General features: G+C 38.6%; 1 protein-coding gene across 1 annotated transcript; it reads right to left on the bottom strand.

Annotated features, from left to right (window-relative positions):
- Positions 1-17,482: 17,482 nt before the first annotated feature.
- On the bottom strand, positions 17,483-22,016 carry LOC140581164 (adhesion G-protein coupled receptor F1-like). The gene is made up of 5 exons (XM_072703036.1): positions 20,888-22,016; positions 20,128-20,169; positions 19,952-20,011; positions 19,562-19,622; positions 17,483-18,001 (listed from the first exon to the last, which is right to left on the bottom strand). Exons 1-5 carry the CDS (start codon positions 21,875-21,877, stop codon positions 17,940-17,942), a joined length of 1,215 nt encoding a protein of 404 aa, XP_072559137.1. The 5' UTR covers positions 21,878-22,016; the 3' UTR covers positions 17,483-17,939.
- Positions 22,017-22,710: the final 694 nt, after the last annotated feature.

The raw sequence follows: 22,710 nt of genomic DNA, 5'->3' as shown, positions 1-22,710 counted from the left end.
TTACACATTTTCTTACCTTCTCTTTTGTGCCTGACTTTTACAGCTGGAAAGCTGGCATCAGTGTTTCTTACCTAAAATATATATTTATACAGTATATATTTATAATGATATAATGACAATCCAATGTTGTACGTTTATCTTGCATTTATTGGCTGCTGGTTCACAGAAATCTCACCAATCATGGTTATTACAGGGTTCTTCAATGGCATGGGAATCTATTGTGACTGTAGCTGATTTGGTCCTTCATAGTTTGTTAAGATGTCTAGAGGGAGCTGAGTCTGTAGCCCCCATTCAACAGGACAAAGTTACGCAAACTAAAAATGTCCTACATCCCTCAGTACCAAATCAGAAGAGCTGGGAAGACACACTGGGTTAGTTGTTCTCAAACTTAACTGTTAATGCCTAGTGTTTGGAAACTGTTACCTATGCAAATAATGGTTCAGTGAAGGAAACACATTTTTAAAACTGCATTGTTCTTCCCTTTATCTTTTCTATTTTTTGTAAAATGTTTATTGTTTTATGGCCTCTGTAGTCATCAAATTCTTGAAAGACTGGTGCTTGCCTACCTGAAGAACAGTGTTAGGCCAGCAGATCTGTGGGTGATGCAGTCAAAATACAGCTACATTACATCCCTCCACACCTCAACTGCTCTGGGGTATGTTAGGATACTGCTTTTAGACTTTAGCTCAGCATTTAATAACACCATCCCTGAACTTCTACACTATAAACTACACTGGCAGAAGACCATTTACTTCTGGGCAGGGAAAAGACAAGAAGTGAGGTTTGGGGAATCTGGATCTGCGACGATTGGCAGTTGTTAAAGTAGGCACACTTCCTTCGTTGCTGTTTTCCTACACAAATGACTGCACCTGTAACAACCCTTAGTGAATGTGTCGATGATACAACAAACATCCAAGAAAGTAACATGCCTGTTCATTGATTATAGCATCTGTATACTGTAGTTCCAGAAAACAAAAACAAAGGATGATATTCTCTGAGTATCTAAGAATTAAAGCCTGACCAACCAAATAATGATCCTTGATTCTATACTTTCATCTACAGGCTTGTGGCTGAAACTTGCCTGTTGACAGGACACAGCTCACAGTTTTCCACACCCCTCAGTTCCAGTTGGCAGAGTCAGTTTTCAAATAGCACTGCAGGGCAACGGCTGTTCTCTGCCTTGACCTCACTGTGGCACTTATACATTTACTTACTTATTATTTAAAATTTAATTATTACTCTGGGGAATAATTCTAAAATGAATGCTTTAGTGTAAGAGAATTCTTTAGTATAAAGATCACTTACCCGGGAAAGATAATCTGGGCTTTCCATGAATTCCTCAGTTCCAAAAATGCATATTACCATCAAGATGGCGATTAATGACAGCCTTTGTATTGCCATCTCTACATCAAAATAGAAACAATGTGTTTTCTCATTATGTTTGATTTTTTTATTAGTACGTTGTCCTCTTAATCTCTGTCCAGTAAGGAAGATAGGTGTTTATCTCTATTAATCTTTGCTCAAACATTTTCACTTTGAGCATACAATGAATGATAAGGTCACCACACCCCTCAAAAATGTTTATCGAGGTATTTGTCTCGACAGCTGCTTTCTGAATTTTTCTTACACAACTGTCCTTTCTGTATTCACTGAACAACAGAAAGCAGATGATACAGTGGATTAGGAACTGGACTTTCAGCTAAGAAATTTGGCAGAAAAGGTCATATGCATGCATAATCTTGTACCTATTAGGAAGCTACGTTACTTAAGTACATTAGGAAAACACACTTATGATAAAAATTCTAAATGTGTGAGTAATGTAAATGTAGCTATCTGATATGTAATGTAAAATGTAGCTGTCTGATATGTAATGAGATAGATGGAATGGCACATTAATGACACATTATTGATGTTTATGATGGAATGGGTAAAATTTGACCACAACTCAAACTTTTTAGGATTCGATCTGGAGTTCTGAATGGATTAAATTGGAGTTCTGAGGTACCACTGTATACTGTACTGAAAATATGCTAGTGTGACAAATATCCGTTCTGTACTCTATTTTTACGTCAAACATTTGTTTTTTTAAAGGTAATTTATTAAGCTAACTTTTAAATGAAATTAAAGTGTTTTGGGAGCATGACTGGGGACATATTTAGAGTTAAAAAAATAGAAATAAGCACATATTACCATTTTTAGTGACTCTACCAAACATCCGCAAATCCTCCTCATTCGAGACGGGTTCTGGAACCTAACCTCGCGAATGTCCGAAGTCTGACGGTTATTACAGTAGGTAACTGATGGTGCTTGAATTGAATACATGAACTGTCTTGATTGATCACCGAACAAGCATGGGATAAGCAGTTAACACTTAGTTATTGGTTAATTAATGCATTAAGTAAGCATCTGCTACTACATTATTCATAAAGTGTGACTATGTTATTGATTATTGTAATAACAAATAATAACCTTACAGATCCCTATGTCTTGAAATCTGAAGGAAAATGTAAATATTCCTAGAGGAAACAAAGAATGCTTTCATTTATTTATCAGTAACAGAAACCAGAACATGTGCAGCATTAAATGTTTCTCCTTTTGACTGGAAACTGAATTGGTGGCACAAGTTGGCCTCAGATGACATGGTAAGACTAATAATGTTAAGAAGCTTTTCTTACCTTCACTGTGCTCTGTGTTGTATTTCACGTAGTTTTCTCACTTATGACACCTTCTGCATGCTGTGAAGAGCACAGTAAGGAGACCTGTGACTGTAACAGTGAGATTCAATTCAATTTCAATTCAATTTTATTTATATAGCGCAGTATCACAACATTGCATTGTCTCAATGCACTTTACATTTCTGCCTCGTAAGGACCCCCCATTGAGTAAGCCAAAGGCAACGGTGAATTATGTGAAAATAAAGCTCCAAAGTTCCTGAAACACAATAAGTGTTTGCCAGGAAACCGTCCAAACTGGTTAATTTTAAACTGTTTCTTCATCTTATTTTTATGCTCATTCTTCTTACCTGAACTTTGGCAGTTTGAAGGAATATTACACTAAATATTAATCGTGTCCAGTCCTTAGTAATGTATATTAAATCCAATCCTTGCTGAGCCACAAGTTAAACCTCACAGCATCTTTAGTTGGCTGTTACATACTATGTTCTTCAAATTTTACTGTATTATCAGTAGGTTGTATATCCTGATAATCAACATTCCATTTACAAGTGGTAAAACTAAACACATCTCCTTGCCCCATTGCGGTTTCAGTACATCGCGGGGTCGGCATAAGAAATTAAATGGGATTCTTTTTGGGAGTTTTGCAAAAGCTACAGATGACATGTGAAGGCAAGCAGAAGAAACACAAAAAGTTTAGTAACTCATGAATGTATAAAATATATGTACAGTGTTGGTTTGGTCTGCGCATTCAGTGCTATCAGAATAAAACTAAGGTTTGGTGAGAGTACCTCAGAATTCAAACCGTGTTTTGTATTTTAAAAGTTAATGCATTCTTGGTGTTACAATTAGTTGTTCTAAAGATATTTATATTTAAAAACCATGTGTTTGTAAGACAAAAGTCTAACATTTCTGTAATTTTGTGGACTGGCTTTTTTTAGAAGTTGTGCTAAATCACATTTAATAATACAAGGCCAAGGTAGTCAAGCTTCAGTGAATATTATCATAGTGCAACAGAAACTACTTTTGCCTGCTTACAAATGTAGATTTTCTAAACAGGCTAGTGGAATTATTCAGCTGGTTTTCAGGCAGCAATTGGCTTTCATTCATTTGTTGTTGCCACTGACATGTCCTTAAATGCTGCATAGATTATGTATTTTGTAGTCAGGTGGCTCAGTTCCCCTAGTTCATTGTTTTTTGTTAATTGGGAAGGACTGATAGGCCAAGCATTTATGAAGAATGAAGAACAAATGAAAACATGAAATTTAGCTAGGTGTTGGCCCACACTGTGAGTTTGGAGACTGGCGCTAGATTTAAGTTGTGATACACCGATGAGCAAAACATTATGAACATGAATAATTTTGACTATCATGTAAAAATATTGCAATGTATTAGACTGGGGTCTCCAACTCTGGTTCTGGAGATTTACTATCCAGTAGGTTTTATATCTTACCTGGCTAACAGCCTCCAGCCGAACATCAGTAAAACAAACGAGATGGTGGTGGACTACGGCAGGAAACAGCAATGCTGCTATTCTCCCCTCTACATCAATGGTGCTCTATTGGAGAAGGTGAGCAACTTCAAGCAACTTGGGGTTCAGCTCACAGAAGATCTTACCTGGTCCATGCACACAAATGCTCAGATGACTAAGGCAAGGCAGCGACTTTATCATCTGAGGATAAAAGAGGTTTAAAGTCACCTCTGCAATCTTCAAGACCTTCTACACAGTTTATGTTGAGAGCATCCTGAGCATGAGCATCACAGCATGGTTTGGTAACTGCTCCATCCGAGACCACAAAGCCCTGCAGAGAGTGATCAAAGCAGCAGATCGCTGTTGGAGATCTGATCTACCCTCCCTGCAGGACATTGACACCAGGCGCTGCAGGAATAGAGTGATCAAGATAATTAAAAACACCTCCCACCTCAGTAAATGTACGCTAAACTCAGGCAAATGGCAGAGATACTCAAGAGGAGCTTTTATCCTCAGGTCATAAGGCTCCCCACTCAGGGCATCCACACTTTCATTAGTATCTGCACAGGACAGTACGCTACTCCATTGTGAATTGTGCATTTCAATGTTGTGTATTTCATTGTGTATTTCAATTCAGATACATTCAGTCACATTCTGCTTGTAATTTACAATTATTGTGGACACGCTATCATCATTATTGCTGTCATACTGTACATACAGTATGTCTCACCGGAATGCCTTTCACACACCTGTTCTAGCAAAGTACAATGCAACTTTAAATCTTAATTATTTGAGTACATATTGTTTAATCAAAATACATATTGTTCATTTGTTATTTATATATTTCTTAGTTGTATGCTAACCAAGAAAACCTATTGGATATTAGCTCTCAAGGACCCGAGTCTGGAGACCCCTGTGTTAGACCGTAATATTTGTAACTCATAGTTGACATGATAAATGCAGAAAAAATGGGCAGAGATAAAGATCTGAGTGATTTTGGCATGGGTTAAATGATTAGGGTCAGACTGGTTCAGTGCATTAGGGGTGTTCATGGTCAGCCATGGTCAGTACCTTCTGAGAGTGAGATGAGGAGGGAAGAACCACAAATTGCTATCAAATTGCTCATTTAAGTGAGACATGAATGACGGTCGGCTGATATGGTATAAACCAACAGAATGGCAGATAATTTGATAATGATGATAATTGCAGTTAACCTTTCTTGGCCCAAGAGAGATGAGTATCTTCAAGCTCAGTTTTAGGTGCTTCAAAGACCCAGTGGGCTACTACTGCCAGTAAAACACAAATAAAAATAAAAATTAATTAATAAAATATAAGGTATAATGGAAAAAACAAGGAAGACAATTTTCACTATAGTGCTTGAAATGTCCAAATGCAAGTATGCTCTGTAGAATTAGATAGAGGCTGGTATGTTCCACGCAAACGTAGGCATGGTAAGCAAATTATAGAGTGTCGAGGTAGTCTTATACGTGTAGTCTGAGGGGTTTAGAACTAGCCCTTCTAAGGTCTTCATAATGCTAAATACCAGTGCCACTAGTCTGAAGTCACTGGGGGTGCTTGGGAACTATTCAGGTGGTTTTCAAATGGGGAGGGACCTTTTGTACCTGTAGGGACAGATTCTCTCCCATATGATATGCACAGGCGGCTCTCAGCATTCTGGAGCTAGGTGCCTTTTCCTCATGCCAACACTATTCTAATGCTGTTCTAATCTGACCATCAGAGATAATCAGGACTGTTAGTGAAGGAACAACATAAACTTATCATGGAAGGTATGATGGATTTTTTTTGGCCTGAAAGCCTCTATGTCAAAGTTGTTAAAAACAGGTTCAACTTGTCTGCTTTGTGTTAGACCCTCAGGAGATAAAAAATGACTACCTGATTTCATTTTCGCCTTGTTTGATTCCAGTCGGCATGCACGAACTGCTAGAATTGCGAGAAAATCAGCAGTTTAGTCAGCTGATCCCATGACAAAAACTTAATAGAATCAAAACTAAACTAACAAAATGATTCTGTATTAATGAGCGCACCAGTCTGCATTAATTAAGGAGGCAACACTAGAGAGGGTGGACAGTTTTGACACTTGCTCCTGTTAAGATGATAACTCAAAAAAGTTAGGGTCTTTTATCTTTTTCAAACTTTGCAAAGGAATTGTATGGGTGCCAGACTGCAATTGATTAAATGTTGAGACAGATCACCTCAAAAATCAATTTATTTTTATATAGCGCCTTTCACAACAGTCGCCCCAAAGGCTCTACATGGGTATATTGTGATACATCCCTGCATCATTCATACAGAATAATCCAAAAACAGTATAAAGGGAGACAAGGAAATGGAATAAAGAAGGCCAGATGAGAACAGAGGAGAGTAACAAAGAAAGAGTCCAAGCCTGCACAAGCTTCTCTTTCAGCTGTGCATACACAGGTCAGCCATGACATTACTCCACCTGCTGAATATTGTGTAGGTCCTCCTTGTGCTACGTCAAACAGCTTTCACTCATTGAGGCATCTGCTCCAAAAGTCCTCTTAAGGTGTCCAGCGGTATCTGGAACCAAGGCATTAGCAGCAGATATTTTAAGTGCTGTATGCTGCAAGGTGGGACCTCCATGGATCGGACTTGGTTGTCCCACACATCCCACAAAGATCAGTCGGATTGTGATCTGGGGAATTTGAAAGCCAAGTCACCACCTTCATCTGTTTTTCCTGTTTCTCAAACCATTGGCCTTGTTAGGTCTGATCACCAGGAACTATAGACTTGAGTATTTTTAACCCTATCCCCAAGTATTTTCAATTGCTCAGTTTGAACTATTTTATTAATTCCTTCGTCTCTTTTTGTGTGACAGTGTGATACTTGATTTTGAGAGAGAACACTTCAGTTTTTTTCTTTATTTTATGTCATGATAAATAAAGTTCATATAAAGCCACTGAAGAATTGCAGTGTTCCGCATTACAACAGTTAAATCTATGTCCCTAAGCACTATGTTCAAAGCTAATAGCATGCTATAATGACAGCTTTACAGATGTTTCCTTCAGGAATCTAAAATGAATAGAAGTAGACTAAACTGTGCATGTGTACATGTTAGTTTTTCCCATAGTGCATCCTGATGCAAATATTTATTTACTTTGCTAGCTGCAACAAGCATTAGACTGACATGCTTATTGTGCAATACATGCATTGCTGAAATAAAAGAACAAACTGTTATGTGCAAATGCCACACGTTCCTGACTCACCTGCTGAATTAATTAATCTAGATGACAGATCCAATTACAGGTGTTGCTAATGCCTCTTTGTTTATTTAATTGAGTTATTCAGATTTTTAAAAAAAGAATCTATAGAATATCAAGACCACTTTAGTCAGTCAGAGAAAGGGCAGATGGTGTCACGTGGTACGACGCATGGAGCGCAGACAGAGGAGCAGGACGCCAGGCGTCGGGAAAATTCGGGGTTTAATTGAAGGGAAGACAAGCGAACAGGCAGCAAACGCAGATTGACAATACAATGACTGGACAGGGGAAACAAACTTAAACGCAGACTTAAATACACCAGACTAATGACAGCTACAAGAGACAGCAGGTAAACACGTGGAATCCACACGAGGTTAACGAGGGGGCATGGCACACGGAAGGAAAGGACGATCGGGGCAGGACGGGACCCCCCCCCCCCAAAGACGCGCACTCCGGGCATGAACACACAGAACAGACACAAGGAGAACTACTCAAGCAACAACTGACACATGACAGGGAACACTGATAGACACAGAGACACCAAAGACGAAAACACAGGACCCAAGGACACCAAGGGAAACGACACAGGGAGAACACCAACTGGAGGAATGAAAGGACCAGGAGTGAACACAGGTACAGAGGGGTGGGGAGCAAACACAGGGGGCACAAAGGGACCAAAAGGGAACAAAGGCAAAGAGGGAAGTGGAGCTAACATACTGTAGGGGGCATGAAGGCAGGGGGCAAGGAGGCAAAGGGCGGGGATGGGGAGCCCGAGGGAACCCCGGCAGGTGAGAGGTGGAAGCCACAGGGGCAGCAGGTAACCACCAGGCTGGAGCAGGAGGGACCCTCGGCAAGAGCGAGGGAGGAGCCGGAGGGAGTGCTGAAAGTGGCGAGGAGGAAGGCGGAGGGACTGGCGGAGGGGGCGAGGAGGAAGATGAAGGGGACATTGGCGGAGGGGAAGAAGGAACAGAAGCCATGGCAGGCACAGGCGACCATTGAGTTGGAGATGGGGGACCTGCAGGCGACTGGGGGCGGAGCATCTACCGCCAGCACAGGAACCACGGGGGGTGGAGCATCTACTGCCGGCACAGCAACCACGGGGGTTGCAGCTGGGGTTTGCGCCTTGGCAGCGGGTGTTGCCCGTTTAAGGAACTTGGGGACGCACAGGATGGCATCCCCATTGCATCTGGCCCCTTTAACGGCCAGGCATGTCCCATTTTTGCAGCTTCAGTGCTGTTCATGCTGACAATGAAAAAATTAAGATGCCCAAATTTGATGTACTGTAAGCAGAGGGTTTTGATACAAAAACATAATCAGACAGTGAGAAATAAGCGTGAGAATCTAATTCGATCTGGTGTGTTTGTGTTGCGCATGTAATGTAAAACAAACCAGTAATTTAAAGCTGTGTAGCCTACTCATGTTTTAATTGAATCATTCCATTAATTAGGGGTCCAAGTAGGGTCCCTATTGTTTTCGCTTGGATAATTATTTTACTTGTATTTCTATAATGCACCTATTGAAAGCATTTTTCTCAGCATCACTTTCTAAGTATGTGCTCACCCAATTAATAGTTACACATAGTTACTGCAGCCAGTTTATTAATGAAATTATAATTTTGCTTAGATTTTAATTTTCTACGGTATGTTTTCTGACTTATCTCTCCTGTTGTATGCTGTGAAAAGCACAGAAATATGTGGGGGGGGGGGGGGGGAATCTACCTTGAAATCTGAAATATGAGTTTGGCAAGAACCACCCAAACTGGTTTATTTTAAACTGTTTCCTCATAGCATATGTTTGACTGATATACAGTTGAACAACCTAGAGATTTTTTTTTAATTAACAACATGTTTAAATTCAAACCTTGCTATAATATTAGTTAGTAAATATTTACAGGTGGAAATGCCAGACCAAGTTTAGAGATATAGAGGAGGAAGGTATGCATTTTCTAAGATAATTAACACTTCAAGAATTTTAGAGATGACAAGTTAAATAATAAAAAAAAAACTGTTCTTGTTATATACTGTACATTACATTTTCAGCAGATATTTTATAAAAACCACCAAACTCACCAAAAAAAAACTTTCTGCCTCAAATAGTTTGTCATTATATTTGTACAAGAGCAGAATTAAGATTAGCGGGCAATTAAATCATCATAACAGGGGCCAATATAGCAAAGCAATACTGTAACCTAGAAGTTTGTGGGGACCTCATCCATCCTAACAATTTACGGGAAGTCTAACTGTGGTAATGTTGAGCAAAATACTTCAGTGGATTTTAGGAATAATAATATAATGAACAGGTAATGGCTATAGAGCAATATGTAACCGGATTATTACCTTGTGGAACACAACTGAAATTTTAAGGATAATCAATATAGCTGCTAGCAGCAATGACAAGACTGAGCTTCACAGGGCCACCGTGTAGACAATTAATCAGAACTAATCAGAACCACCCCTGATCAAGACACCAGTCCAGACATATTGATATCCAGCATTACACTCACACCTATGGGCAATATAACCTACCTAAATCTGTTTGTACTGTGGTAGAAAATTAGATACCCAGAGGAAACCTACATGAACACAGAGACAAGGTACAAATTGAGTGCAGACACACCCCGAACTTGACACCTCCACTTTGTTAGGCATTAGTGCCACCCGTTTGCCCCACCACAAATTTGTAAAGCTTAAACACGTAAGCAGTGCCATAAAATGCAGTGTGCCTTCTTGGGACATTGCAATAAGAAGTAGTGTTGTAGTTCTCGAGACCGGTCTTGGTCTCGAGACCAATTTTTTGTGGTCTCGGTCTTGTCTTGGTCTCGACTCTATTTGGTCTCGGTCTTGTCTTGGTCTCGACTCTATTAGGTCTCGGTCTTGTCTTGGTCTCGGACATAGCGGTCTCAATGGGATGGGGAAAAAAAGAGAAAACTGCACATCCTCACAGAACAGTATCATTATTTATTACGCGCCTCAATTCAAATGCAACCAGTCAGATGCATCCATTTCAAAAACGTTACATTTTATACATTTTCTCCACGGACACTGCCAGTGCTTCACAGTCCACAAACATCATACACATCGTATCATACATCGGCAAAAAAATGTCCGAAAATGTCCGCGAAGTCTATAGCATAGTTATAATTCAAATAAATTAGGTATTTTACATTGATTAGAAAGCATGGTCTTGGGGGTGCAAGTCAATCTGGAGGCTCATTCTCTTCAATTCAAAGCAAAAGATCATTACATAGCTGTATTCATAGCTTACCCGAGGCCTCTGTCCCTGGTATAAGAGACTTAATATGAACATCTTTCTGGTACATCCCATCTCTTTCCCTTGACGAGGTCTGATAAAATGGTTATAGGAGAGGATTGCTGAGAATATTATTTTCAATCAGGTCTCGTAACTATGACAAATCTGGGAGATTTTAAATGAGAGACATATGGACATACGGACAATATAATTGAAAAGATAACATGAATTTGATTTAACGAGTAATGACACTTTACAGCAATGCCTTTTTTCTCTACAGTTGATCTGGGTAATGTGATGTCGATTCTAGCCCTAGTCTGTTTTCAGTCTTGGTCTTGGTCTTGGTCTCGACAAGTCTTGGTCTTGGTCTCGCCTTAGTGTGACTTGGTCTTGGTCTTGGACTTGGTCTTGGTCTTGGTACCCTCAAGTCTCGGCAATGTCTTGGTCTTGATACCCTCCGGTCTCGGTAATGTCTTGGTCTCGGTTTAGGCGGTCTTGACTACAACACTAATAAGAAGTGACAACACTGTTGGAGGACTGCAGTTTTTTCAAGACTTTTTTTGGCAAAAGACTTTTTGAAGATAAAATGTTAAATAAAATAATTTAATTTGACAAAAAAATCATAAAACACACTGATAATAGAAGGTATCCTGATATATTTTGTAGCTATAAACTGTATACAGTTTAGATAAAAAAATGTATACAGTGCTATAAACTGTATATTCACAACCATGCTACTGTATTTACATTGAACTATGTTATGTCCATTTCCCAATTAGGACCTGATATGTAATGAGGTAATGATCTATAAAAAACTGGTCACAATATGTGCTTTTACTTGTAGGGTATGTGCCTTGTGGTGCCCATTGGAACAAAATGTCATTAAAATTTAAATACATGGTGTTACGATCGCGGGATAGGCGAGCCGAAAAGCAGGCGACTGGAGCCGTGAAGACGGACAAATGGGGTTTATTCACGGCGGGAAGGCTGACAGGAACAAAACATCGAAACAATACAATGACGGATCTGGGGAAGACGGACTGAGACTCGGACTAAATACAAGAGACTAGGCAAACGGAACAGGCAACAGGTGAGAACAATCAGGGATGAACACGAGGTAACGAGGTGGGTGTGGCACACATCAGGAGCGGACGGAGCGGGGCATGACACATGGACATACTGGTGTTTATACCTGTTTTTTAGTATGGCACCCCCAAGTGGCCAAATTTCCCTAAACTCAGTGTGTGCCATCCAGGCATCATGGTAAGCATTTCTACTGGGTCGTATGCCAATGAACAAAAACACTGCAGAGATATGGCCCTTAGTAGGTTTTGTGAGTACACTGTGGCCATATTTTTCAACCTGGTAATTGTCCTTTAACAACTCAAAGAAAATGCTCCAAAGAGGTAATATACAAAATGCCATTGTGACATAAATCCAGCAAGAGCTGGTTAAATGTGTTTTTGATTAAATCAAAGATGAAGGAAGTGAATTTAGAGATCTGTTTTTATGCCAGAGCAATGGGGATTGAAATGTTTCCTAATAGTATAGCGCCCCAAGTGGCCAAATCCCATGAAACTTGGTGCATACCCAGTATTCCTAATTGCAACAAAGTGTGCCAAGTTTGGTGTCATTCCAACAAAGCACTGTTTTGGCAAGTGGTAAAATTGGGCAAATTTTCTGGACTGCCTTTGGGTGAGGTCTTGAGTCAGTTCACCATGTTTGGTGTAAATGCATAAAAGTGTTTCTGAGATATGGGTATATTTCCTGTTTGGCAGCTTCATCATTGAAATTCACTCAGTGACAGCAGCCATATCATGTGCCCTAGCAAAATTCCTTGAATAATTTTTCATCAGAACCCTCTGTAGATGATATGTCACAAATTTTTAGGATTACTTCGTAGATTAGTTTGTAGATTTAGTTTGTACATTTTTTAAATTTTCTAAATGACGAAAAATATGGCATGCATTTTGGTCGTCTCTCTCTAAATAAAAAACAAACCATAAATCAAAACCTACCTACCGTATATTTGCATGTCCGATATCAAAAATACAAGGGTTGGCACTCACCCCTCACCTAGGGCATCTTGGTATAGGGAACTCTATGTGGTGGCATGTATGGGCGCGCCTCTACTTCCCTGTCTAGACCGTGGAGAGCTGGTGACCATCACAAGTCCATCTTTTAATTCTCATTCTGTTGACAATAGTAATTGACAGGTATAAAAGTAAAAATACAATAAGCCAAGTTTTCTCTGGAACTCTTCCTCCACCTATTGGTATATGTTGGTATAACATCAGTAGATTCCAATATGAGACATCTTGTTCCATTTTTTTCAGTACAGAGACTGTGTGGCAGAACTTGCGCCATGATGTTTTTGTGCTCGTTTTTGGAATAAAAATGTCTGCTGTTCAGGAATACTCTCGTGATTTTTTTGGAGAATTCTTCACATTCACACAAGGAGCACAGAGTTTCACCGTAGACAGCATCTAAACATAGCACACCTTCGGAAGCAAAAACAAGAATGGAGGAGGGTCTCTCTCTTCCCTCTGTGCTTATTGCCCACTTTTGAATCCATAGCTCCTCCTCCCCAGTGCATTGATAGGCTGCCACCAAAGAAGAGCATATTTATATCATGCCTGGCATTCCTGGACCTGCTCACAAGAAAAGACACACAGCAAAACAAGCAGAGCACACCTACAGGCTCTTGCATGTAACAGTGAGCAGGCAAAAACATTTAATGATTGTGCTACAATGAATGACAATACAGAGAATCCACACTAAAATCTGACTACCTTTGCCATATATGGTAACACTTCACTTGCAGGGATAAATAATTAATCCTGAACCAACTATTATTTAAATAACATATTTCATAAGTTTATACTTTTTTTTAATAAGAAGGAAAGCATACTGACCTGTGGCATCCTGCTATGGTATGCTAGCTGCTCCGTGGCTGACAAGAAGACCCTCCAGGGAGTCATCAAATCAATACAAAAAATTACCCAACTACCTATTACAAAACTACACCCAGCTACCTTTCGCACCATACAGTATATAGAACATGAACATTCATCAATGAATTCCACAGTTTGATAACTATACCTTGCTTGACAAAATACTCCAGAATCTGAGGAAGATACGTACAGTATGAACCACACAAGCCACAACCTCCACCCCCAATGATACGTACTGCTTCCTCCACACCCACGAAGATGTGAATCAAGGCCTTCTGCATCTGCAGTGACACCACTCCAAACTCCCCAGCAAGCATCAAGCGACATACCCACATCAAGTCATCAATGTGTGGTGTGATGTCTCGGTCAGAGTTTTTACCATACTTGAAGACATAAGACACTGCAGCCTCTCCTCTTCCTGAAGGATTGTTTCCACTACAAACTGTAGATGATGTCCACAGTACGTTACCCTGCCGTTATTTGTTTCATCTGAACCCTGTTTGTATTTCTTGAGCTGGAGCATCTCATGTAGCAGAACGACTATCAAGCATCTACAATTAATGCCTAACTTTACCACTCCAAATTTGACAGACATACTAGTGGTGTAAGCAGACCGTATAATACTATAATTGATACGTGATCAGTACGGATGCCCCCTGACCCTGGTTCAGCACATGATCTGAACCACTACAAAATTTAACCGTGATAGTGTGAAATAGTTTTACTGTTGCTGTTACTTTTTAAAAGTTAACGTGGAAATCATTTCTCACAAGGGTAAATTCCCCCCATGTGTAACGTGGGGAATTTTTTATTTTAGGTGGCGATGCAGTTTAAAAAAACAAGCCTGCATAGATTTAATAGCTTTAGCTGTCGTATTTTTAGTGGAATCCGCTTCCCCCTTTCACTTGACAAATGCTGTTTGTGTGTCTAAATACAACTTTTGTTTTCTCAGGATAACTTTTATTTTGTGATTTAGAAGAAAAATAACTTTGTTTACCTTGTGATCATGAGAAAGAGAAGTCATAATGCAGAGTTGCAGTGAAAACCCAGACAAAACAGTTGTGAGTTCATTTTAATGGGGCTAAAATTCTTTGCTTTGAGTTCTTTAAGTAATAAATGGAAAGTAAAGTTATATAGTTTCTAAATCTTTTTCTGGATCAATAAAGTATTTATCTCCCTTTTTTCCTGATCCGAAAAATGATCCGATCTGTGATTCAAATACCATGATACAAGCCAAACAAGGGTTTTCTTTTTGATCTGTCGCATCCCTAAATCATACTTAGCAAGCTACCTAGCAAACACATTTCATGCATCACACCGTAAATGGCACATTACGGGTTTCATTATAGCTGTGTTTTAACCCTCTGGAGTCTAGGGGTAGGGAAGACACTATCACTGACTGGGGCATGGTCAGATATTTCATTCAATATCATAAACTTAATTAATGGCAAATAAATTATTTCTTATAAATTTGTTTTGGCATAAAACTCATCTTAATCTTAGTGTACTCATGAACACAGAGAAAACAAATCGCTAGCTATGTGTAACCCAAATTCAACAAACGTGGAACAGCGAGTTGGTTCCGGTAATATCAGACAATGATATTGATTGGTTGTCTATGATGAAATCGTCATTCCGTGTGATAGATTTTTTATTTAGTAGCTATACTAACAACAATGTAACCTAAATAGCAGCAGTGCAATGGAAAAAGAACGCAGAGTTAGTTTAATACTGGCTACTTTCAAAGTATGATTTAATGTGCACTTTGCAACCGACTTTACGGTTGAAACTTAGCTGGTGCAACCCACTGCAGTCCAGTTGGGAAGCTATGGGCCGAACCATTTTCAAGAAAGAGGCATCATGTTATGTGGCATTGTAGTGAGTTAGTCTGTCACAGTTCTCAGGGTAGATGTGCTTTTATTTTGAAGCTTTATTTTCCTTCCTGCTGCAGGACACATTTGTCTTGGTGGAATCCAGAATTTGTTTTTTCTGCCTGATATAATAAAAAACATCCTGTTTTCTCTCCCACAAAAAAAACATCTCCTGGGGGGTATTTCACAAAGCAGGATTTCTTGCTTAGCCAGATAACTTGTTGGATTTAAAGTAGTTTGGGCTAAATTGATTATGTCCACTTAAATGTAGTTCAAACTACCATAAATCTGACAAGTTATCTGACTGAGGAAGAAATTCTGCTTCATCCTTTCTCTTCTCACTACATTGGTGGCCCCAACATCTCTTCATACATTTTTGAGGAGATATATCTCAGTATGACAGCTAATTCTGACAGCTAAGCTTATTCTGATCTTCTGGTCTTCTAACGCCATGTCTTTAAAGCTGCCGGAGTTCTGGCGTGAGAATGCCATTGTGTGGTGAAGTCCAGGCCAACCGGGGCATCACACAAGAAGACACAAAGTATTACTATGTTGTTGCTGCACTGGACAATGCCATAGCATTGCAGGTGGTGAGTTTCCTCCAAGACCCCCCGCAGATGGCAAATACATGGCTTCCAAATCGCTGCTGTTATCAGCTTTTGAACTGTCAGAGCCGGATGGGGGACGTCGGCTTCTCACCTTACTCTTCTTCAATTTTAGAATCCACATTCAATGTTAATTGTAGCTAGACTTGCTCAAAGCATTAATGTTAGCGTATTTTAATAAACAGTATTTTCACATGCAAAACTAGGGTGGCACTAGGGGTGGCAAGAGATTTAGGGTGGCACGTGCTACCCCGGGCTGCCACAGTAGATACGCCGTCAACAACAAAACCATGTTGTAGTGAATAACTGCAAATTAACTAAAAATGACTGGACGAAATATTTGGGAATGTCATGTTCAGATAACAGCTGTAATCTAACAGCCTAATTGTGTGGCATGTTCAGCAGCAGTCATACCTATTAATTTTGTAGTGAAGTGGGTGAGCTCTCTTAGTTTACCACTATTTGTTTATCATGTAGAATAACTCCACATGGCATTTATAATAAAAAAATCTTAATTATCCTGTTTGACATTATTCTAATTGCACATTTTTTCACTGCTAATAATGTTTTTCGAGCAAAGAAGCCTTTGGACAGCTGAGAGCTAAACCTGACGTATTTTCCCATTCAGGTGTGCGTCTGGAAAGGCCATTTTCTACACTAGCAAGAGCTGTGAGACACAGCGGATAAGTGGAGGTATGGCAGGCGTTCTGATTGGTGGAGTGGCAGGCGCTCTTATTTTTGCTGTTATTATAACAGTAATTACGAGACGCCAAGCACATAAACCTGGACTCTAAGCTAACATATGCCCAAAGTCTAGCAACAGTTAGAAATGTCTATTTCATGTTGAGGTTGTATAGATTTATTACTAAGGTTGAATATACCTTTAGTTATTTCTTACCATGTCCAAACAATTTATCTTTAGGTCCCCATGGTTTGTGAAAATGCATTGTTTTTTTTTTGCTTTACTTTTCCACCATTATTAGTATTAAAAATATTTTAATCTAAATACTTCACGGTTTTCACCAATTCGCAGAAATACCCTCATCAGTTTTATTATAGATAATGTTACATAGCCCAAAATATGAAACACAAAATTGTTTTTCTAATGACACCATATTACATTATTAAAATAGGCTGAATAATTACCACAATGAGATAAGCCTGACAGAATCATACATATTTCATTATACTTTACTGATAAATGTTTCATTATATTTCCATTAAAAATGTAGAGAAACTAACATTGCTACTGAAAACATGTGATTAAATAGTGTTTGTGTTCACAGAAAAAGAGATAAATCTAAATATCCAGTGACTTAAAAGTGACAAAAAAACAAAACAAAAAAAATTACTGTATTGGTCTGAATAAAAGACGACTCTGATTATAAGACAATTCTCAGTTTTTGGCAACTATTTAAAAATAATTTTTAAACTAATTTTAATGTGAACATTTTTGGAATACCAAATCTTCCCTTTATAAAGAAAAATAATAGTATTTAAAAAGCAACCACAGGCAGTCAGATTACAAGTGTATTAAACATCCAACGTTCCAAAAAACAAATATATTAATTGGAGGAGAGATAATGAATGTTACAAACTCAACAACCCTTATGGCACAGAATGGTTTCGATGCATCAGACCCATATGAAAAGAGTAAAAAAATTATTAACAGCCACTATCAGCTTAATATTAGCAGCAGCACAGCCAGAGAAATCAACAATATACACGCCACTCAGGGATACACACTGTATTAATTTCTAATTAATAATAATATATTATTATTATTATTATTATAATTACTTTTCTATTTAATTTTTTTGTAAAACCATTTAGCTGTTTCTGAGAAAAATTCGCACCATCAGTTGAGCAGCCAGGCAGCTAAGCACTGATTAATGCATCCGAAGCCCTAAGACTTGTTGAAGAATCAGAAGCAGAAACATCTGAAAAATTAAAAGCATTGGATGTTTTACTCCAAATGGCAAATTACACGGATTAAATTCCACATGTAGCACCAGCATAACGAAAAATATTTCAAGTCTCCCAAATCTTTATAAAGCAGACACAAAGCATCCTAATCAGAAAGCAGAGCACGGTCGGATCTAGAAGTGGGCAGTGGTGGGCAATGCCCGCCCAAATTTCTGCTCTGGCCACCCAATTGGTCAACTTTATCCCAAACAATCTGCATCTGCCAATCACCTTTATTTAATTTGTCCCATCGGATATTCTTCTGCAGAGCATTTGTACTCGCTTGAGAAAATGGAGGAGGAATTTTGCCTTATTCTTATCAAAGGTCCTTCTTGTTAAAGTTTATATTTTGTTGCTGTAGTTTGCTGTAATGTGTTGCATAAGGATCTTTGCCAGTTCTGGTTTAGTTAACTCTAAGATAGTTAACTAGCTACTGTGGTTAACATTACTGTTGGCTCAAAACTATATAGTGTATAGTGGAACCTCCGTATATCTGCTGATTTGGTAGCCGCCATCTCAGTGTAATTTATAAATTAAACTTTATCATAGGTATACGAAGAACAAGAAATGTATAGTATTCGCTGCTATCAACAGTTCCAGATGTTCGTGGGAGGTCTTGGAACATTTCCCCTGCAGATATGGGTGCACTACTGTACTTAACAATTGACAGATTGCTTACGTTGATATTAGTGCAGGGTTGACAACTTGCATGTAACAGTTTTATCACCAATGCTCAATACAAATTAAATTGCCTGCTTAGATAGATTACCTACTATAATTCACTTAAATGAGTCATACACAACCATAAATAACATACAAGAATTTTTGCTTCCCAAATGAAAGCTTGCTACCAGCAATTCATTTGCAGCTGCCCTTAGCTTGTATAACCAAGCCTTCAAGCCTTAGAGCCTTTGAATAACCGGTGCCTTCGAACAAAGTGGGCCGCTACTGTGATCGGTTCAGGCAGTAATGTTACACCTTCCCTGCCCATTTCACACCAACGCTGTGCAGTTTGCAAAGGCAGTTTATTTATGGTTTGGTAATTATCTTTAAGGAGCATCCTTCCACTCCGCATTACTGTTCATGTTCTGCTCTTATGTTCTTATATACCAGTTAATGAGGTTGAGTTCCAAATTTTCCTTTAATATGCCAGTAGATACGTTTATGTTTGTCAAGTTTATGTCTCATTAGCAGACTTCTATCCGAAGCACCTTGAAAAATCACATAATAATAATAAAAGTAATAATAATTTGTCTTTTTTTCTGATTAGAGAGATGATCAAGAGAGCATAATGTTGAGTTCATAAATAGTTCAAACATAAAATATGAATATACCCATAACCACCCCCACCCCCTGCCCCCTATGTCTCTGGTCACAAGCCACCACTGCACTGTAGTACTGTCCATTGTGTGAAAAACTGCCCACCCAAAATTTTTAATTGCCCCCCAACCTGAGCAGTCTAGATCCATACCTGAAGCAGAGTATATCTCAGTAAAAACATTTATAAAATAATAAAGCAGAGCAGTTTAACTTACTTTGTCTCCTTCGCCTAAAACGTTCAGCCAAAGAGGACAAAGATGGACCAGCACTTGTGCTCTGTTAGAGAGACAAACCACACATCATTTATCTTATCTCTGATACTGGAAATAGCAAATTTTGTCATATTTACCTAAAGTCATACGATTTCTCAGTTAAAAAGAATACTTGTTGTTGTTCTGAAACTGTATTATGTCATTTGTGGTTAAAATCATATCTGCTACAGCCACATTAAATCCTCTAAAAAATGTACAGTTCACATTAAAAAAATCATAGTGTAAGTGGTTTTGCGTGTCTGTGGAACATTTCAAAGGAAAATGGAAAAAAATGATGCAAAAAGTGTCTGCTGAAAACTGCAATCGAAAGGCGAAATACAAAGATGAACATACCCTTGTTCGGCTAGATAATGAACGCAAAAATGAAAATCTTCCAACAACTGCTGATCGAATCTGTGCACAAAGAAAAGGGATGTATGATGGTGGCTGGTACAATATGACATGTGTTTGCGTTACAATGTATAATAATACACAGCGAACAATATTCCAAATACAATATTAGTACTTACTTTGCTGTCTAAAAGAGTCCCAAATACTAAAATGAAGAACCCCTTGAAAAAAACAAAAAGAATAATTTATATTTGCAATATGTACTTCTAAACTTCAAAATAATTTCATTCTGAGAAATATTTTGTTATTCTAATAACAGCTGATTTAAATATTTCAATATTGTTCTCTTTTGCCTTGCAATTCTGAGTGAATTATGAAAGGTAGATCCAAAGAATTGTCATAATGGAAAAAAGGCTATTTTTTTTCTTGGGGGGGGGGGGGTGCTCTCTGCTGACAGACCCAACACCTTCTGTTGGGGTGCAGAGGTGTTTGCATCAATGCGTGTGATGTGTGCTTGTATTTCTTTCTTATCATTTTGTGAGACTTAATGGGGTGAATGTTTTTTGTTTAAAGTGAACTTTTCTCATGTTTTTGTTTAGAAAGGGAGCTACAGTATGGTTCTGTAATACTTTTTGTTTTGCTTAGAGTTTGTTTTCATCTACCATTTTTGGTTTGCTGTTTTGGCTTCACTCACCCCCCAAATACCTGGATTCCCAATATTAAAATAAAACTCCTTTTGTTAATTATAATTAAACATTGTGTGGTTCATCTTGGTCTGACAGCTGGGAAGTGAGGGAATGGAAGACATCATCCACAATTTTTTGTTCTTATATCTTTTTGTTGTTATGTATATTTTGTTCTATATATGTATTATAAATAAAATACTATTTAAATTTCAGAAAACAGAAACAGCAGGAATTACTTAATTTTTACTCATACCTGAAGTGAATTGAAGATTGTAAATGCAATGTGGACTCCGGGATTTGCGGGTGCCACCATGGTCCCTATGCCAAGTCCCCAGGTGATGCCAAAGATGGGAGTTAAAACAGCGACACACCTTGCGATGACCACCAGAGCATTCTTCTCATCAGACTGACGGTTCTCACCAACACCCCTCATCAGTAGTTTAAACAGAATCACGATTAGAATGAGCAGGTTCACAGCGACAATAATCAAGGCTGGAATCACAAATGCCAGGAGGGCCTTAGTCTGGTACCAGTTCAACCAACATGCATCATCTTGCCTGAAGTAGCCATTTTTGGGGGCAGTGACTGCAATGGTGATTATAGCAATGATGAGTGGTGCTCCGTAGCCCACTGAGAAGGCAATGGCCATCATAGTGCTCTTTGACATGTGGGAGAAAACCATCATTGTACGGTAGAAGAGGAAGAGAGCTGAGATCAGCATCCAGAAGAACAAGGCAAGATAAAAGAAGTGAATGAAGAAGGTTGCAGCACTGCATGCATTCTTCGGTGTGCTCTGGCCTACGTTTGACACCGCTGCTCCAATGATGAACCATATGTTGGCAATCAGCAGAGACAGAGCAATGTTCACTATAGCGACGTGTCGCATGTGTGACGTACTGTTCTTAGTGACAATGTTCCACACAAATGCTTCAATTATAAGGCATAAGACCAGACATCCCATTGATATGCTGACTCCAATGTAGGTGATGTAATTCAGAGCAACCTCAATGTATTCAGGTACGTAAGGTGACATTAATATCGAAAAGGAAGTCAGGTGGTTACAGGAACAGGTGACACTGACATTCGTTTCAGAATCCAGTTTGCACCCAGTAGAGTCCCAGCCTCCGGTGCCTTTGAAAAGTTTGAAGTTCCAAAAAACACACTGGTTGTTTCCCTTTGTTTTGTTTGTTTTATCAAATGTCAGCAAAACATTTTTAATGGCTTCCTTTATATAGGCTAACATGACAATTCCATTGATGGAGTTGTTCGTACTGTTTCCATTGGTCCTGTTAGGTAAGACAAAGTCAAGAGTCGTAAAGACGATTGTTGTGATAGTCGTGTTGTTGGGAAGATCTTGAATTGGGATGAAAATTTGAGATGAATTAAATTTTTTATTGAAAGGGAATGTTAATGTTGTTTTGTTTAACTGAATGTTTGTTGTAGTAATTATAAAGGAATTGCTTGATATACTGTGTGTAATGTTTTCTATTGACTCCAGTAAAGCAGAACTTATGTTTTGGGTTCTGTTGTTACTGTTGAGTCCTGCCCAGGATTCCTTAGCTTGGGCCGATACTAAAACTGATACTGTTTCCAAAACATCCTGCAAATGAATAAATAAATACATAAATAACAGAATAAATGGGTAAAATGTAATAATTTTAGTATTTAGGGTTATAGTTGATAAAGTTTTTTTTTAATCAGTGCTTGAAATATTTGTATTAAATAAACATAATTTCCTTCATATTTACACAAAGTTATGAAAGTAACATGGTGATAATTCTTAAATTACCAATGCATAGCCAATACAAAGCAAATAACTAAAGCAACCCCCCCTCCAAAAAACATTACTGCTTCAACATACCTGCATTGAAGTTTCATTTATATTTTGTGAAACACTTGCAACTATGCCAAGTATGTTCACAATAGAGATAATGGTGGCTTTTGAATGCGTTATGATTGTTGTATAATTGGTAGTGGTTACCCAAAGGTCATTCACAATTGATGATACATTAGCTGGACTCAGACTCTGCGGACAGGTAAACAAGAATTAAAAATGAGCAGAAGAATATTAGAAAG

Source organism: Paramormyrops kingsleyae, chromosome 19, assembly GCF_048594095.1.
Source record: "Paramormyrops kingsleyae isolate MSU_618 chromosome 19, PKINGS_0.4, whole genome shotgun sequence".
NCBI classification, from domain to species: domain Eukaryota; kingdom Metazoa; phylum Chordata; class Actinopteri; order Osteoglossiformes; family Mormyridae; genus Paramormyrops; species Paramormyrops kingsleyae.
Note: the sequence above shows the minus strand (reverse complement) of the source record. Positions and strands in the feature narration are given on the sequence as shown.

Excerpts from the sequence above, each read along its gene's own strand:
- LOC140581164 (XM_072703036.1), bottom strand. The coding sequence starts at position 21,877 with ATGTTAGCCTATATAAAGGAAGCCATTAAAAATGTTTTGCTGACATTT. Across the intron at positions 19,623-19,951 it reads CATTATCTAGCCGAACAAGG|AGCACAAGTGCTGGTCCATC; the intron begins GTATGTTCATCT and ends TCTCTCTAACAG. Across the intron at positions 18,002-19,561 it reads TTTTAGGCGAAGGAGACAAA|ATGTTTCTGCTTCTGATTCT; the intron begins GTAAGTTAAACT and ends TTAATTTTTCAG.